This window comes from Diabrotica virgifera, chromosome 2 (assembly GCF_917563875.1).
Source record: "Diabrotica virgifera virgifera chromosome 2, PGI_DIABVI_V3a".
Lineage (NCBI taxonomy): Eukaryota > Metazoa > Arthropoda > Insecta > Coleoptera > Chrysomelidae > Diabrotica > Diabrotica virgifera.
In genome coordinates, this window is record NC_065444.1 from 58,276,794 (window position 1) to 58,296,460 (window position 19,667).

The window sequence follows — 19,667 nt, forward strand, 5'->3', positions numbered from 1 at the left end:
GTTACGGGTAAAGTTAGGTAAACGGGTAATTCCACTCACAACTAATGCGTTTTCGTAGGACTGTCACCTGCGGTTTTTCAAATCGATATCATCTTCTTGCAAGAATGTCGTTGGAAAATTAAATATAATATCTTCTGCTTTATGATGACCTTGATTTGGCAAACATACATTTTCAACAGAAGAGAAACCTTCCATGTAACGAAATATCACAGTTAATTTAGTGACAAAAATTATTCTATGTGAATAATGTGCTGATTTTTTTTAAGTTTGGGGCTTTGGGGAGGCCCCCAGAATGTGGGAGCCCCGGGCAGCTGTCCCGTGTCCGGCTTGTCCCCTTTAAATCCAGCCCTGCCTGTAAGCTAAGTGCTGCCAACCCAAAAATTTTCAAATAAGAAATACAGCACCTTGTAGAGAATGTTGTTTTCAACATTGTTCTACAAAAATCTCAACTTTACAAAAAATGTCGCTTGCAACGTTGTTTGGCAGAGCCATTTAATGATACACAAAGTAGCACAAAATAAAATAGAAAACGGTACAAAAAATAGTGGTACGGGAAATTTATCGATTTTCAATACCTATTCTACACAATAGAAATTTTAGAACATTAAAATTTAGTTTGCATTATAAGTGAGCAAATGCACCATAAATATTCTAGTTGGGTAAGAGGAAATAACAATTTTCTATTACAGAATAACAATATTTCTTTTCTACCGTTGGCAAGTAGGTAGTGCATAAAAATCTTGATTTTATCAACTAACATCGTTCATAGATTCAAGACCGTGTGTATTTCATCAAGGTTAACTAATTTTTTCGAAACAACGTTTACCTTATGTATGTATTATTTAGTTTTATAACCATTCATAAATATTATAGTTCAGGGAAGGAAACAAAAAGTACCCTATTTGCGACACTGACGCGTCCAGGCAAACAAGACTTGTTTTGAGTAGTATGTACCTCTATTACAGCAATAGAAGTCAGAAGATGATGAAGTTACAATAATTCGACTTATATGAAGGTTCTAAGTTTATTTTTAAAAAAGGTATTAATATTTTTAAAAAAATCGAAATTTCTGACTTATTTTGCAATCTTCTATCTAAGCAACAAATAAGGGTAGAAACATTTAATAGCGCCATGTTGAAGCGTTGATTGAAATATTAATACTGGTATACCAGTATTAATATTTCAATCAACGGTTGAAGGTTTTTTATGACTAAGTTTCTTACTTTGAAATTGGTTTTAAATGCTTTACTTTGCTGATAGATGACTTAATCAGGTATTTGTTAATAACTGATTAAGTCCAAAAAATCCAAAACTGATTAAATCAAAAAAAGTGCAAGCTGAATAAACTTCGTATCTATTAAGCATTAAGTATATTAGAACGATCTACACATTCTACACGACCGTATTAGAAACGTAGTCACAAGGGCGGATCCAGGGCCGATTTTCGGGAGGGGCCATAAACTTTTTTTGGGGATTTTGAAAATTACACCCTGGTAATTTTCGAAAATTAGGGTTACAATGATGGTGAGTTTTAAGGCACTTTTCACACACTTTTGAGTACCATAAATACGTTCAAAACTTATCTTTATTAAAGAATTATTAAAGTAAGTACCGATTCCTACATATTTCTTCGGATCTAAGTGCAGTTTTTTAAATAAGTTTAATACTATTTTTCCCAATGCTTCTCCTGTCAGGCCTTGTTTCTCTCTTTCTTGATTTTCACTAATTATTTTTATGTTCTCATAAGCGTCAATGAACTTGACAAAGTCTTCACAAATGGTGTTACTGTGTATGTATCTTAAATTTAGAGAGAAAGATGCTCCACGTGGGATACGTCGGTCGTTTCGCCAAATATAACAAAGTAACAACTTGCACTTTGACCCAGATTCATTATTTGTTCAATTATTTCTTCACCAAAACATGTTATCAATTTATTTTGACTGGTGCTACTAATGTATGTTGCTCGGGAAGATGCTGTGGATAGGTATTGTTTAGAATCTTATCTCCTGATGCGATTTTAAACCTTAACAATTCCCCTCATAGCTAGATCTTCGTCCAGAAGCAGAAAGTCATCATCACGATGGCCTCTTAGAGGAATATGTTATATGTTAGAGGACGCTGCTATTGGTCGTAGTCTTTCTCTATTTTCTTGTGTCTGTTTAGACCTCTGAGAGGCTATCTGGTTAATGACTGACTTTTGCTGGTTACGATAACTTTGTAGAAAATATCATGGCCCAACCTAAACCCACTCCTTGTGGTATGATGTTTTTTCATGGGTTTTTATGGCTCCGCTTTGCCCAAGAGTTTGGCGAAAAATGTTAAAGGTTTCGTGACAAGACTTTGGGCTGTCATCCCTTCATTGTGACCATATTTTTCATTAGAAAAATAAAACGGAATACTTGCAAAACAATCTCTTTTGAATGTGGGAAAGTACCAACCAACTTTGTTCTAAGTGGTGGTGACCCAAGTATAACTCTTCATTTTTTTTTATTCTTTGTGTGTACAGAATACAGAAATTGATACGATTTTGATGGTTGCCAAAGTCGTTCTAACAATTGGCACTTTGTAAAATTATCAACATTATGATTTACAAAACATCCTATGCCATTCTTAAAGCTTCCGTTACAGCTTTTGTTCAATTCTAGTTCAAAAGACATATTTATCCCCTGTTTTTTACATATACAGGGTGTTTCATTAATAATTGTCCATATAGTAACTGGAGAAACCTTATCACAAAATACGAAGATTTAACCTAAAACACTTAAATAAAATGTGGTTCCTTACTGAGTTACAGGGTGTTTTATCTAAAAATTTAAAAATTTTTTTTGCTCAGCATTTTAAAACTATTAGACGTATCCGTTTCATACTTGGTAGGAAGTATAGGTACTGTACAAGCTACTAAATTATGTTAAACAAACGTTGATGGCTATTACCAGAGGCGTACGACGGGGGAAAGTGAATGGTTGACCCTTTCCAAATTCTACGCCACTGGCGAAATTGCTATTTTAGTTCAATTTTTGGATTCTCCAATACTTTCCATGAAAGTAATATAATCTTCATTCGTAACGATAAAGTCATTAGTTTTCGAGATATTTGAAGTTAAAAATGAAACTACACGGTTATTTTGATCAGTGTATTGTGTCGCTTCGTTTTTAATTTCAAATATCTCGAAAACTAATCATTTTATCGTTACGAATGAAGAGTATATTATTTACATAAAAACTATTTCAAAATCAAAAAATTACACTAAAATAACAATTTCGTCAGTGGTGTAGAATTTGGGACGGGTCAATCAGCCACTATCCCCTGTCGTACGCCTCTGGTCGTAGCTAGAAACGTTTATTTATCTTAATTTAGTAGGGTGTAAAGTACCTACACTTTCTACCAAGTATAACAAGGATATGCCAAATAGTTTTAAAGTACTGGGTACAAATAATTTTTAAGTTTTAATCCTATGAATCATATCATAAATTAATCAAAATAACTGTGCCGTTTCATATTCTCCTTCAAATATCTCGAAAACTAATGACTTTATCGTTACCAATGAAAAGTATATTATTTACGTAGAAAGTATTGTAAAATCTAAAAATTGGACTAAAATAGTAATTCCTCCAGTGGCGTAGAATTTGAGAAGGGTCAACCATTCACCATCCCCTGTCGTACGCCTCTGGTAGAAGCTAGAAACGTTTGTTTATCATAATTTAGTAGAGTGTCTAGCATTCGCACGTTCTTCCAAGTATGAAAAGGATACGTCGAATAGTTTTAAAATGCTGAGCAAAAATAATTTTTAAATTTTTAGATAAAACACCCTGTAACTCAGTAAGGAATCACATTTTATTTAAGTGTTTTAGGTTAAACCTTCGTATTTTGTGATAAGGTTTCTCCAGTTACTATATGGACAATTATTAATGAAACACCCTGTATATGTGTTTGAAACTAAAAACATTTGAACTGAAAATATTTAAATTTCTCTTTTTTTAAATTCTCGGATGGCCCCCTCCCTGGATCCGCCACTGCGTAGTCAAGACATACATATAGTCCGTCCGCTATAACTTTTCCCATGCGGTACGATTCATTTTCAATTAAATTAAGTCAAAACAGAAAGTGAAATGTACGCCGATGTGTGTAGTATATAGTATACAGTATACAAAATTTATATATACACATCGACGTTCGTTTCAATTTATGTTTTGAGTTAATTTGATTGAAAATGAATCGTACCGCATGGGAAAAGTTATAGCGGACGGAGTATATATTATAATTAAAGAATTATACAGATAGTTAATTAAACTAAATATAAAAGAAAGTAATAATAAAAAATAATTAACAAGAAAAAATATGTATGGAGGGACGGAACAAGTAGTAATAATAAAATACCAAATATTCACCCTTTAATTTAGGATACTGCAGGATGAACCATAGATGATTGTTTTTAAAACTGTTTCTTTGTTGTTTTTGCAGGATGGGGAACACAAATATGGACCAAACTACCCGCGCACCGACATAGAAGTAACGGGTGAACAAATAGCGTCGGGAGTACCAATTCTTCAGGTCCGAAGAGGGAGTGAACCAAGTCTGAACCAACTACCCACGGGGCCTCCCGCACCCTCGGATCATCCGAAACGTTGGAGTGCCGCACCCTTGATTCTGGAACCGCCTAGTTCAGGATACGCTAGTCCCGATTGGATGGACGACTCCAGGGAAGAGGAAGGGGACCATAGTTTTAGAAGGATAGCTAGAGACGGAAGCAATAGGCTGTCGATGCAGTTCTTGGGCGTGGACGGTGCTGGGTAAGTACCATAAATTCCTTAACATTCTGTTGAATACATTCTTCCATACAAAGGCTATACCGGGATAAGAGGGTAAAATCTGCAAACAAGAGGGTCAGAATTTGGCTAAAGGGATTTTTAAATATGTACTTTCGAATGCCCAATCCCAAATAAGAATCCAGCCGAGTGCAGATTTTACAATCTAATCCCGCTATAGCCTGTATTTGATTTCCGATTTATCTAACTACTACTTTAACCTATCTATCTATAGCATCATTCACATGACTTTAATTATTTCAGTTACCGTTGGGCTGAGGCCGCAGAACGAGCAGCTGCTTCCAGACCACACATATCGAGTTCTCTTCCTCGAGAATCCAGACGAAAAGAGCCTTTGGGACAGGCTAACAATTCCACGACGATCGACGGCGAAGAAATTATTGTGATACGAAACGAACCCGGTCCTCTGGGTATTCACGTCATTCCAGATTATGATACTTTAGGAAGAGAACGAGGATTATTGGTCAAGGGAATCGAACCCGGAGGAAGAATCGATAGGGATGGACGATTGGCTATTTATGACAGAGTGGTGGAGATCAATGGGGAAAACTTGATCAATATGCCATTCCAGAGGTAAACTTTTTTTATTTTAAGTATTTAGAACTATGTAAGAGATATTGCAAAATGTCGAGAAGACAACCTTATTTTTTACTTGTTGATTGTTCGTGGGCTTTTACCATGGTCACGGTTTAACAACTTTGTTTTTTGTTTCAAGTGTAGGGAAATAACAATACAGTATTGCAAGAAAAAACAATTTTTATAGATTATTGTGTATCATAAGTATGTACATTGTATTTATAAATTCTTACTAACGAAATTACGGGGAAAAGAACTGAACATTATTATACGGGGTGTATAGACACTCTCCTAAAAACGAAGACCGGAGGTTTCTCAAATAATTTTAAGACAATTTAACCCAATTCACCTAGTCCGAAAATACTAAGGGAGCTAGAGCTCTTTACAGAACGCTTCTACAAGGTGGGGTATTAGTGTGACAAAGTCCAATTACTCGTTTGTCGTAAGAGATACGATAAAAAGTTATTTAGGTAAAAGTTGGCGCACAGATAGTATCATAATTTAAAAATATTTTCAAATATACAGGAGCGTCCGTATTGACAGGGTGACACAAACTTATGTTTTTTTTTAAATGAAACACCCTGTATATTTTTACATTTTTGGATTCTTCTCAATGCTTCCTTTATTATACGGGGTAATATTATACGGGGTAGTTTAAAAGATAATTACGTTTTTTTGTTAATTTTGTAGCAATATAGATCAGAATCTAGCCTGATCCTTAATTTACTAATATTGGATGAGATATCCAAATAAATTCGTAGTTAAGATTGTTGATGCGCAAAATATTAATAAAAACATACAATATTCTGCCTAGTCGGCTATGACACTAAATTTGTTTAAAAATTTGACATTATACTACTTTTATAGTTACAGTTGCTTTGTTACTATTACTAATATGAATTTTTCTAAAGAGGAACTGATTAATAAGGTTTCTGTGCTAGTGCAGTATAACCAAAATGTGCTACTAGCAATAAGAATTTTTCATCAGAAATTCCCTGATAGACGACAACCAAGAAAAGAAACGTTTGAAAATATACTAGAACGGTTTCAACGGACTGGACACTTAGATTATGATAAATCTGATCGAACAAAAACTATTGCAAATGAAGAAAACAGGAATTAAATGTAATCCTTAGTGTCACTGAGGATCTGCATATTAGTACAACCGTTCTTGCAATCTAAGTATCTTGTCTGTTGAGACAAGTTTCTCTTCTTGGTTGTAGTCTCTCACGGAATTGCTGATGATAAATTTTAATTGTAAGTAGCTCATTTTTGTTATACTCTCCTAGCACAAAGCCATTTTAGTCAGTTCCTCATTAGAAAAACTCATATTAGTAATGGAAACAAATCAACTGGAACTATATAAATATGTAGTATAATGTCAAACGTTTAAGCAAATTTTGTGTCATAGCTAGGGAGAATTTTGTATGTTTGATTAATATTTTACGCACCAACAACCTTAACTACGATGGTATTTGGATCTCTCATCCAATATTATTAAATTAAGGATCAGGCTAGATTATTATGTATTTTTATTTGGAAAAATTATTTTTGATTGGATATTTTCACGGTCACGTAATAAAATTTCACGTAATTTTTGTTGTAATTAATGTTTGGCTTAAAGAATCACTAATAACTTACTGCACCGTAAGAGCAGTAAACCTGACGAGGCATTGGTTGACTAACTCCTATTTCATCTACAATAATTATTGGTGGAGGAGTTAGTCAACCAATGGGTTTACTGCTCTTACGGCGCCGTAAATTATCGCCCGTGTGGCCTTTTGCTAAGCCTTGTGCTCCTTTACTATTCTCCTTTGAATATCTGGATATTCTGTTCCGCCCGTGTCTAATGCAACTGCCAAATACACTGTGGCACTTTCTACAGTTTCAATGTCTTCCTCTAATTCAATTGTGTATGTTTCTCCTAGCTTTTGCCTATGTTAGCTTTTGTGTTTTTTGAATATTTATTTTTAGTCCGGTCTCTTTTGCCACTGATTTTAGTTGCGAATATATTATGTCTGCCACCTTTTCCGTTCGGCGAGACGTAATGCTGATGTCGTCGGCAATCTGTATTGATTTATTTGTTAGGAGATTAGCTCTTCCTCTTCCTATATCCAACTATCTTATCATGTATTCGAGAGTCAGGTTGAATAGTATGGGTGCCAGCCCGTTTCCTTGCTTTAATCCGTTGACTGTTGAAAATTTCTCAGTGAGATCATTTTCTAATCTGACAGTTGCTGTTGACGAGTCCATTGTTGCTTTTACTAGCTGGATGTATTTTTGGGGGATGTTAAAGCTATGCAATATTTGATATAACTTGTTTCTCTTAATTGAGTCGTAGGACCTGTATGAAATTTCTAACGTGCTATGTACTAAGAGTATAAGTCATAAAAAATATTTTTCGGGATTTTTCTATATATTGAATTATATAATTAATAAGGTATTACCAAAGTAGAAAGTAAAATAGTTAATTACTAATTTATTAATCATATTTCGTCACCATTTTCATATTTAGTTGTAATAGTTATTTCATCAGTGGTAAAAAATACTTTGAAAAGTCCTAATACAAAAAATTTCATTTTTGACTTATACTCTTAATACATAGCACTCTAGATTTATGAATTGGTCACACGTGTTATATATTACTAAAAAGATCTGAGACCACTCAACTAGATGGATCAACACTGATCTGATACATAATCGATTAGCTAAGTGACAGAAATCCAGAAGATATTTCTCATGTTCCTTTTTGTTTTCAGGGTACAAGAATTGTTTAAACTCTCCCTCACTTCTCCTGAATTAAGACTGAAAGTAATAAAGACGTCCGGACTTGAAGGTCTTCGAAAACCGCCCCCGCCGATTTATCCTAGTTACCCCGACGACAAAGAAAACGTTTCGATGGTAGAATGCGAACAAAAACGTAAGTTTACTTTATACTTTGTGAATTACATATTACGGTGTATTTCTTAGTCAATAAATAATTAAGTGCTACCAGAGCTGCGGTACTGATTACCGACAGTACTTACAAAATGTACTTAAGTACTTTACTCTAAGTACTCCAAAAAATATGTGTACTGGTACTTGAACTTTTAAGTATTTCGAGAACTACTTGTACTCTGTACTTAAATTTGTTTTAAGTATATTTTTACTTGCAATTTAAAAACTAAAAAATACTTAGTACTTTAAAAGTATTTAAGTACTCGAAATGTACTTAAGTACTGGAAATGTACTTAAACCCTTCAAGAAAAGTTCTTAAGTATTAAAGATTACTGCAAATATTCGTCAATGTTTTCGAGATAGTGTGGTGTGTGGTAATGTTTCGAAAAGTATTTTCTTGAATTATTCCTGAAATCCTGAACCTGAACGGGAAGCGACAACAGAAAAAATCTTTTAGTTAATTTTGAAGAGTCTATGCGGGTAGTTCTATAAGGGAATAATCTAGTGAACGTGAAAATTGTTGTGTTTATGAAATATTACGCCATAATCCCTTTATCCGGTCCCGTAGAGCGACTTTTCCCATTTGCACAGATTGTTAATGGCCCTCGTAGGCATGCTTTAAGTAATGCTAATTTTGAGAAGTTAGTCTTCTTAAAAGCCGAAAAGCTTAAAAGCTCTCCATTTCATACGACAGTACTGCAAATATCTAATTCTTAATTTCAATGAAATGTTCCTGTTATATATGAGTTTCTTGACTTTTACACAGGTACTTAGAACAAATGTGTCAGTACTTGTACTTAACTCGATATTTTTAAGCACCAAATATTTTAAATTTAGGTACTGAAGTACACAAATCACTTACTTAATACTTAGTACTTTAAATTTACTGTTTTCAAGTACTACTTAACCGAAATACTTAAGTACTTATTTTATTCTTGGTACTGGTTCTTATATTTAGTTCCACTTTGAATAAGTACTGGTACATAAGACTTGTGCTACACAAGTCCAGTCGTCAGGGATTTGACATCTAAATACGAGACGAACAAGGTGAATTTTGCTGAGAATATTAATTTTGGGACTCCAAAAAAAAAGCAAAAAGTGTGCCACTCCTAATCCCGGGCTTTCCCCTAAACCTCTCCCGTTAGAAAAAAAAAAAAAACGAAAACATCAATTTACCTAGAATCTGTACGCCGTAGAAAAAAAATGTTTCAAAACAAGAAATGTAGCTGAGATAATTTTGAACAAAAATGTCTAGGTTGTACTTTTTGTGTGGAACGAACTGTTTGATCAGAAACAATGCCTGAAGCGACCGGCGATTTTAAATATCAATTACGACTGAAAATTAATTTTTTAAATAAAATCTTTTAATAAGAGTCTTCTATCGACAAAATTCAAAATATTAGTTTTTATGAAACTGGTAAATAAATAACCGTTACTCGGTTTTTGCCATTTTTTGGATTCTCATAAGATCAATAAAATTTATTGCTTCCATTGGTCGGTCTTTGTGGAATTTATAATCTCCAAAAGATGAATTTTTACCATTGAGTTGATACAAATTTTATTTAAAAAATTGATTTTGTGCGTGTAACGGGCATACAAAATCGCCGGTCACTTCAAGCGTTGTTTCTGAGAAAACGTTCTATACAAAAAAGTGTAAAAACTTTTTCTTCAAAATTATCACAGCTATATTTCTTGTTCGAAATATTTTTTTCTGCTGCGCTTTTCCGGGGGTTTTAGGGGGGAAAGTCCGGGAGTAGAAGTGGAAAACTTTTTCTGTAACTTTTTTTAGGATCCCAAAATTGACATTCTCAGCAATATTCAGCTTGTTCGTATGGTTTTTACAGTTTTATAGTTTTCCCTGGCGTACAATAATTACAACCTAATAATATTCTACGTTTCTTAAGATCTTTTTAATAAATCATCTACGACCTACGAGATAAATGTAGATTAATTATATTTCAAATATCGGAACTTTTTAAATAAATCAAACCAACAACATTTGACAATAAGATTAGTATAACTTTTGTATCTTATGTTCAATTAGTAGTTCGACCCATTTTATTTCCGAAAAAGAATAAAAATATAGATAATCTACAAAATCTCGTTATTCTGTTAACATTTCTAATTATATTTATAAAAGGACACCTTACAGAAAGTACAAATACTAAAGTGGCGACTGTATCTCCGACAAAAAAGGTTCCAGCTATTTCTAAGAATCTGAAGGGCCTTTTAACAGCCAACACCAGGAAGATCGGTAGGAAAATCGAGATAGAACTAATCAAGGGAAACCACGGCCTCGGTTTTAGCATAACGACCAGAGACAATCCTGCAGGAGGAAAGTGTCCCATTTATATTAAGAATATCAACGCTATGGTAAGTTATCTCTTTTAATCTTATAAGGATTGGTTCTGTTTTAGTCTGCTTTATAAAGGATTTTATTGGTTTTTTTTGTATTATATGGTATACAGCCAACTACAGGAAAACTTTTTCCTTGTGGATTTTTGTTTTAATCTGTTTCTTTATTTTCAAGTGCAATTGACAAATAATAATTGAATGGTGGGCTACAACGATGTTGTAAGCGACAGAATTGAGATTATGCAGGAGATGAAAAAAACATATTGACAAGCTATTGATGAACATACGGATACAAACATTGCGGTAAGAAAAACTCAGGGAAGGCAAAATGTTTTTGGCCAGATTGAAAGATGCTCGCATTGGTCTTTGGATATACAATAATATTGCATTAAAACCTCACTTTGACCCAATATGTCGCTTACAACATTATCGTAGCCCACCATTCAATTATAGTTTACCTATTAGATTATATTTTTTATCTGTTTATTGTATCGACGTTACAAACTTAGACTCAAATCTCTTGGCAAAAGTTGCTTATGCAAAATTAACAAACAAAATCCAGCACTTAAAAATGAAAATTCTCTAAAACCTCCGACAGTTTGGCATAAAAATTTTGAAATTATCTGCAAAACAAATCGTGATACTTTTTTTCTCTTTGTATGCAGTCTTGAATTGAATTGTTGCTCCAGAGTAGTAGCAGCTAGGATTGTAGCTTTGCTACATCCCTTTAATAATCAGTTGTGAACACCACGTGGGTAGTCACGCCAAAAAGGAGGACAAGACAAACCCAATATAAAAAATTCTACTTTAAATAGATGAAAGGGATACAGGGATACATAAAAAAAGAGCGTAGCACTTGGAGAGTGTCGACAAAAGTGAATACTTCTTATATCGCGTTATTACTATATGTAGGTTAATGAAATTTTGTGTTTGCTTATTATTGAATTATGAATGTTTTTTATATGACATCATCATCAGTGGCGTTACAACTCTTTATGAGCCAAAGCCTTCTTAAGAACAATCCTCCATTCGCCCCTGTCTCTGGCAACTCTTCTCCATGCTCTAATTCCAATAGATTTCAAATCATTTTCTAGGTTGTCTTGGTACCTAAGTCTCGGTCTTCCTCTTGCTCGTTGTCCTATCGGCCCTCTTCGGTCAAAAACTTTCTTTTCTGACTATGGCATCTTTTCCTCGCCTGATTACATGACCTATCCATCTAAGGGTAAGGACAGAACAAGTAAGTCGCGGTGGAGGTGAAGGTAGAGGTAGCGGTCGATGTCGATATCCATGTAAAACAAACACATTGTAGTGAATGGGAGAGAACAGAGCAGGTAAGTCGCGGTCGAGGTTTAGCGCGATGCCATTCAGGAGGTTTACATCGATGCTTTTGAGTTTGTTTTACATGGATGTCTACTGCGCGGCCTACAAGAATGTTTCCCTGTAATTGCTCCGTTCGAAGCCAAGTTGTCATTACCTGCGCTATCTGAGTTGATACTTTTTATAATATAATCCCTTTTTTGTATTCAGTTTATTTTTGAATTTGTAAAGTAATTAAATTCAGTAAATTTTTGAAATATGAAGGAGGATCTGATTATTTACAGCTGACATTTCATCACTATCATCACTTGATTGACAACATCGCAAAAGCACAGACTTTTTGTCATTCAAATTTCATTAAACTAATTCACTTGATAATGGTTCTAGCTCGACTGACAGCGCAGGTGACCTCCTTGCTATGTGCTGTCGACATCGACCGCGACTTAACTAGTGGCATCTACCGCGAGCATCTAAACATTCCGTATATGTATTTGGACCATAGGAGTTTTCTATTGGTTCGTTGCAGCACGCGGTAATATTTTAACCAATAGGCGGCGAGGTTCCAGATGCATATACGGAATGTTGGTCGGTCCCAAATTCATATACGGATTGTTACAATATCGTACACCGAAAAAGATAAGTCTTTTAAAAGGAGATTGATTTTAAAATACTTGTTACTGTATTATTAAATAAAAATAAAACAATTATAGTATTGCGAATGTTATTTGGTGCGAAATTCATATGCGGAATGTTAATTATTCGTAGACCAAAATAAATACAGAGAGAGTCTGTAATTTGAAATAAATTCAATATCTCAAATACTAATTGTTTTTTTGAAAATTGCTCAGACCCGTGGATTGGTATTTCAAATTTTCCTTTTTTACATACAATAATAATGTATATAGGGTGTCCCAATTTAGAGATATGACGTCATCGTTGATTTTCTTAAATGGCAACACTGTCATTTTGATAGGGTGTGTAAAGTTATACATCACTGCAAAATATCAAATTTTTATTCTCTGCCATTTACAAGATAATAAAAAATAACAAAGTTATGTCTGTAATTTGGAATAAATTCAATAATTCAAATAATAATTGTTTTTTTGAAAAATGCTCAGACCCGTCGATTAGTATTTCAAATTGTCATTTTTGACATAAAATAATAATGTATACAAGGTGTCCCAATTTAGAGATAGACGGCATCGTTGATTTTTTTAAATGGCAACACTAGCATTTTGATAGCTATTTTGACAGGGTGTGTAAAGTTATACATAACTTCAAAATTTCAAAATTTTTATTCCCTACCATTTATAAGATAATAAAAAATAACAGTTATGAAAAACAAGTAATCAAATAATAATGAAATTTAATTATTTCAATTAAGCAAATGCTCATAATATTGCCCACTGACCATTTGACAATAATTGAGGGCAACATTATGAGCATTTGCTTAATTGAAATAATTAAATTCAATTATTATTTGATTACTTATTTTTTATTACTTTGTTATTTTTTATTATCTTGTATATGGTAGGAAATAAAAATTTGAAATTTTGCAGTTATGTATAACTTTACACACCCTATCAAAATAGCTATCAAAATAACAGTGTTGCAATTTAAGAAAATCAACGATGACGTCAAATCTCTAAATTGGGACACCCTTTATACATTATTATTTTATGTCAAAAATGACAATTTGAAATACAAATCGACGGGTCTAAGCATTTTTCAAAAAAACAAATAGTATTTGAATTATTGAATTTATTCCAAATTACAGACATAACTTTGTTATTTTTTATTATCTTGTATATGGTAGGGAATAACAATTTGAAATTTTGCATTTATGTATAACTTTATACACCCAATCAAAATGGCTATCAAAATGACAGTGTTGCCATTTAAGAAAATCAACGATGACGTCATATCTCTAAATTGGAACACCCTGTATACATTATTATTATATGTCAAAAAGGACAATTTGAAATACTAATCGACTGGTCTGAGCAATTTTCAAAAAAACAATTAGTATTTGAGATATTGAAATTATTTCAAATTACAGACTCTCTCTGTATATAAACCAGAATATAATATTTAAAACACAACCGCAAACGTTATAACCAAGTTAACATTTATTTTCGTCTGATAGCACACAGCCCTAAACTTCAATAGAATTGAATTGAATAGCTGAAACAGATCTAAACATACTTAACAACACGCGCAAGTCATTAAAATTTCTGAGAAATAGTCAAATAAAGAAGTATGTATGTATCTCAAATCTATACCATCCCATTTATGAATTTTGCACCAAATAGGTACCTAATCATTGTTATATTTTGCTTTAATAATACATCAATAAGATAGGTATTCTAAAATCAGTCTCTAACTGATTAATAAAAAGTCCCATTTTTGGTCTACGAATAATTAACATTCCGCATATGAATTTCGCACCAAATAACATTCGAAATACTATAATTGTTTTATTTTTATTTAATAAGACAGTAACAAGTATTTTAAAATCAATCTCCTTTTAAAAGACTTATCTTTTTCGGTGTACGATATTGTAACAATCCGTATATGAATTTGGGACCGACCAACATTCCGTATATGCATCTGGAACCTCGCCGCCTATTGGTTAAAATATTACCGCGTGCTGCAACGAACCAATAGAAAACTCCTATGTTCCAAATACATATACGGAATGTTTAGATGCCTACCGCGACCTACACATCCACCTCGATTTACTTGTTATGTTCTTACCCTAAGGCGTGCTACCTTAATGAATTTTACAACGTCAGGTTCTCCAAAACTACTCAAAGTTGTAAAGCCTGCGCCACAAATCTTATTTTATGCCTCCATATATTCGTCTTAGGATTTTTCGCTCACAACGTTTGAGCAGTTCTTGGTCATTCTGTGTAGATGACCAAGTTTCTGAACCATATGTTAGCACTGGTCTTATTAGTGTTTTGTAGACAGTCAATTTAATTTTTCTAGGTATTTTTGAGGCCATCTGTCTTCTTAAGCCATAGTAACACTTATTGGCGAGCACTATTCTTCTTTTAATTTCTTCACTGACATAATAATAATAATAACTTATTATTGTATAATGCTACAACGCCTTCTTATCTTAAATTTTAATTCTTAGCAACTCAAGTATTTTTTCTTGTGGAATTGGTGCATATATATTCTAAATATATTGTATTTTTAGGGTCCAGCAATAGAAGACGGTAGGCTGAAAATCGGAGATAGGCTTCTTGAAGTCAACAACATAGAAATGACTGGTAAAACACAAAGTGAAGCAGTAGCTTTACTGAAAAGCTTACCATTAAGCAGTAAAGTAAAGATTGTTGTGTCTAGACAAGAGGACGTGGTTGATACTACACTGCCAAGAATAATTGTAAGTATTATGTAAAACTTTGTATTTTTTGTCAGTGTATGTTATTCGTTTTTGCGTGTTATATTGTATGACCAGTATCGCTTAAATAGCATATTATTATAGTCCAGAGAAATAAGATTTTTCTCGTGACACATCCCCCTCCAGGCCGAAACCAAATTGTTTGAGTAGTATGGACATCTATATTATTAACCTATATGTTTCCTGCAGCCGAATTTGATGATATACATAGTTATAAACAAATGAACATCAAAAAACGCTAAATTTTCGCTTTTTCCGTCTATTACCAAAAAGTTAAGCACTTTAAACAAATTTTAGTGCAAGAAACTCATAAATCGTATAAAAAACTTCAATATGGCGTTCGCTGAATATGTCCATCCTTATTGGTTGCTTAGAAAATTGCAAAATAAATCATAAATTTTAAGTTTTTAAAAATATTCATAACTTATGTAAAAATTAATTTAAAATCTTCTTATTACACGGAATGCTGATACTTCTTGTACTTAAATTATATTTTAAATTCCAAAGCAAATGGTCAAATAGTTTAAAAGTTATTTAATTTGTTTATCCCAAATTCATTTTTTTTGCAGCACTATAAGTCAGAAAATTATGAGGCTACAATAATACTTCGGACAGTTTATGAAAGAAGAACATTTATACTATTACCTTAAGTAAAAATAAATGACAAAAAATAATTTTAAACAGTATAAAATTATTTTGAAAAAACATGTCGATTTTTTGCTTACTTATAAACAATTAGAATAACTTTAACCGTTACCTGTAGAAAAATTATTTTTTCATATTTAGAAACACTGAATTTTTATACACATTTAGAAAGAAAAACAACTGTCCTAGGACAATTAGGGACAAAGTTAGCCCCCCCATTTATTTAATTCACATGTTTTTGCAAAATAATTTTGCAATATTTATAATTATTTTTTGTAATTTTTTTTTAATTAAATTAATACTGTAAATTTCCTTTTTCGATAAACTATCCAAAGTATTACTGTAGCTTCATCATTTTCTGACTTACAGTGTTGCAAAAAAAATTAATTTGGGATAAACAAATTAAATAACTTTTAAACTATTTGACCAATTACTTTGAAATTTAGGGTATGAATTAAGCACCATAAGTCTCAGCATTCCGTGTAATAAGAAGGTTCTAAGTTAATGTTTACATAAGTTAAAAATATTTATAAAAACTCAAAATTTATGATTTATTTTGCAATTTTCTAAGCAACCAATAAGGATAGACATATTAAGCGAACGCCATATTGAAGTTTTTTATACGGTTTATGAGTTTCTTACTCTCAAATTTGTTTAAAATCCCTATTTTCTTAGTAATAGACGAAAAAAGCGAAAATTTACCGTTTTTTGATCTTCATTTGTTTATAACTATGTATATCATCAAAATCGGCTGCAGGAAATATATAGGTTATTATTAAAGATGTCCATACTACTCAAAAAATTTGGTTTCGGCCTGGAGGGGGTTGTGTCACCAACAGGCTATTTTTTTCCTTATTTCTCTGAACTATTATTTAAACTGGAAAATGCCACAAGTTTTTAAAACATATATACAAGCAAATTGAGAAGAAAAAATTATACATTTTATTCAGCAAACTGTTTAGCTGTAATTTTCATTTATTAGTTCCACAATCTGTTCATTTGTCAGAGCATGCTTCTCTGCAAAGTATTGCCACATGTATCTCCTTTGGGGGATATTGCTAGTTAAAATTATTTTCCAATATTGTGAACAAACCCGTAAGTTGTAAAACAATATAAAGAGTTGTTGAAGCTACATACCCTGCCCAATGCCCATCTCAATGTTGACTCAAGGAGGGATATGGTTTGAAATCAATATTTCAAGCACATTTTTTGTGAATTATTTATTTTGAATTGAATGTTAGAATTATTTTATTTTTAAATTAAATAAACATATTCAGTATAATTCAAAGAATATTCAAAAAAAAATTTCAAGGCAAAATATTGAAAAATAAGTCACTGGTGGCAAATCTTTACAGACAGTTCCAAAAAAAATGGATTTATCGGTGGACATCAGAACTCCTCATTGGATCATGTGAAATAAAAAATTCGAGAAGCTTTTATTAGCTCGAGTTACTCGAGGTAACGCTGTCGAGTGTTTTTTTAGATTTTTGCAGTAAAATCAACATGTTTATTATTGTTGAACAAAAAATAACTCTAAAACAAAACTATATATCTCGACAGCGTTACCTCACGAAATGTCTAAAGAAAATCTGTGTAGTTTTTGAGTTACAATGTCCACTGCCTTCATAGAAAGCAGTTTTGAGAAAAACCCGTTTAAAGTTTTGACAACTTTTATTTTAAATTTATTTTTTGTTTGTCAAATCGTAAAGTGATGCACACCGGAATATGTTTTTGAATCTTGGAGTAATTTACAAAAGAGAAAGGGAACAGCTGTTGAACGTTTCTTACTACGCTCAAACGCGCTGGCACGAAGCTGCTACAAAGCTAGTTGAAGGTAGGGATATTCAACGGACTGTAAATCTAGTAATTCTGCTCCCATCAATCTGAAATTTTCATAGAGTATTCTTGAAGTTATATACCTATTAGATTTTATATATTTAATTTAAGAAAGAACTAGAGATTTGACTTTTCATAAAAACTACTTTTTATTTATTTTAACAACAACTTTCATTTTTTTTTATCAACAACAACCTACTTAAAAACATTTTAAATAACAACCTAAAGGGTGGTTTATATGAACATTACAAAAAAAACATATTCCAATACTCCCACCTTTTTTGTTAAGTTGTTCAACCCATAAACAAACCTTTTAAATAAAAAAAAATATAACAGATGTCCACTTTATTGCACTCTTGAGTGTATATCCCTTGCTTGTCCAGTGTCCAACACATAGTTAGTGGTGGAACGATGAGTTTCTATATTACCTGCATAATCTGCATCACTGTATCCATGCATGTTAACTTCATTGTATTTTTCATAATAAATGTTTGTATAGCGGCTGACTACTCCCACCGCATGTGCAATGTCAGGTCTTGACACTACGGCTAAAAACATTAATGAACCTACAGCTTGTCTATATGGCATTTCATTTTCTAACATGCTCTTATTTGATTCACCTGTTAAGTCAGCACTTATATCTTCTGGTGTACTTACAGGATTCGCATTTTTTTGACCAAATCTATCTATTATCTGTTTTGTATAACTTGCTTGACTTAGAAACATTGTACCAGTCTCTAAGTTTCTTGTAATTTCTAGGCCGACGAAATAGTTCCCAACCGTCACGGTCACTTTAAAACATTCTTTTATCGTGCACAAAACTGTCTCTATTGCTAAATTTTTCTCAGAAAGTAACAAACCATCATCAACGTAAATGATTAAGATCACTTTAATATTGTCTACATGTCCAGTATAAACACACTGATTAGCTGATGATTTTTGAAAACCGTAGTTAGCCAAAAACGAGTGGAATTTTCGATTCCAATAGCATACTGATTGTTTTAAACCGTACGACTTTAACTTGCACACTAGTCCGGGTTCACACTTTAGTCCCTGAGGTGGTGACATAAAAATGTCTTCGTCAAGATGTCCATATAAAAATGCAGTTTTTATATCGAACTGCATGATTTCATAGTCATTTATTGTGGCTAGAGCTAACAAGATTCTTATGGAGTCATACCTTGTTGTGGGTGCAAAAATTTCATTGTAATCTATACCTTCTTTCTGGGCATATCCTTTAGCACACAATCTAGCCTTATATCTTTCTATTGAGCCATTTGGGTGTCTCTTGACTTTGAACACCCATTTTGAGTCTATAATGTTTTTATTGTCTGGCTTCTTAACCATAGTCCATGTTTCATTTTTAAATAGTGCATCAAACTCTTCATTTATGGCAATTTTCCATTTTTCTTTGTCACTACTTGACACTGCTTTTTCATATGTCTGTGGTATATCAACTTCAGTAAAATTTACCTCAAAATCATTTAATCTGGCTGGCAAACGTCTATTTCGTTGTGGTCTCAAGTTGGGTATATTGTCAACATCTTGTAAAACTTCTATTTCATTATTAACATTTATTTGTTCTTCTTGTCTCTCTTCAAGTTCATTTTCTTGTATTTCAAAAATTGTCACATCATCTTCAGCTGCTATCTTGATCACATTGTTTTTCTTTGCACTGTACATTTTCTCATTGAAAAACACATTTCTAGATATCACTATTTTCTGTGTTGTTGGGTTGAATAATCTATAATTTGTGGAGTTTT

The 19,667-nt window shown here is 32.6% G+C and overlaps 1 protein-coding gene across 7 annotated transcripts in view; it reads left to right on the forward strand.

The window, feature by feature from the left end:
- The window catches only part of LOC114337868 (partitioning defective 3 homolog B), a 295,752-nt gene that overhangs the window by 221,963 nt on the left and 54,122 nt on the right, over nucleotides 1-19,667 (forward strand). For 6 of the 7 annotated variants that reach the window (XM_028288425.2, XM_050642575.1, XM_050642574.1 and 3 more), the window contains 5 exons: nucleotides 4,462-4,790; nucleotides 5,070-5,399; nucleotides 8,162-8,322; nucleotides 10,480-10,712; nucleotides 15,217-15,405. In XM_028288425.2, coding sequence (XP_028144226.1) covers nucleotides 4,462-4,790; nucleotides 5,070-5,399; nucleotides 8,162-8,322; nucleotides 10,480-10,712; nucleotides 15,217-15,405 — 1,242 coding nt within the window. The remainder of the gene's footprint in view (nucleotides 1-4,461; nucleotides 4,791-5,069; nucleotides 5,400-8,161; nucleotides 8,323-10,479; nucleotides 10,713-15,216; nucleotides 15,406-19,667) is intronic. The other variant, XM_028288447.2, reaches the window with a different exon arrangement.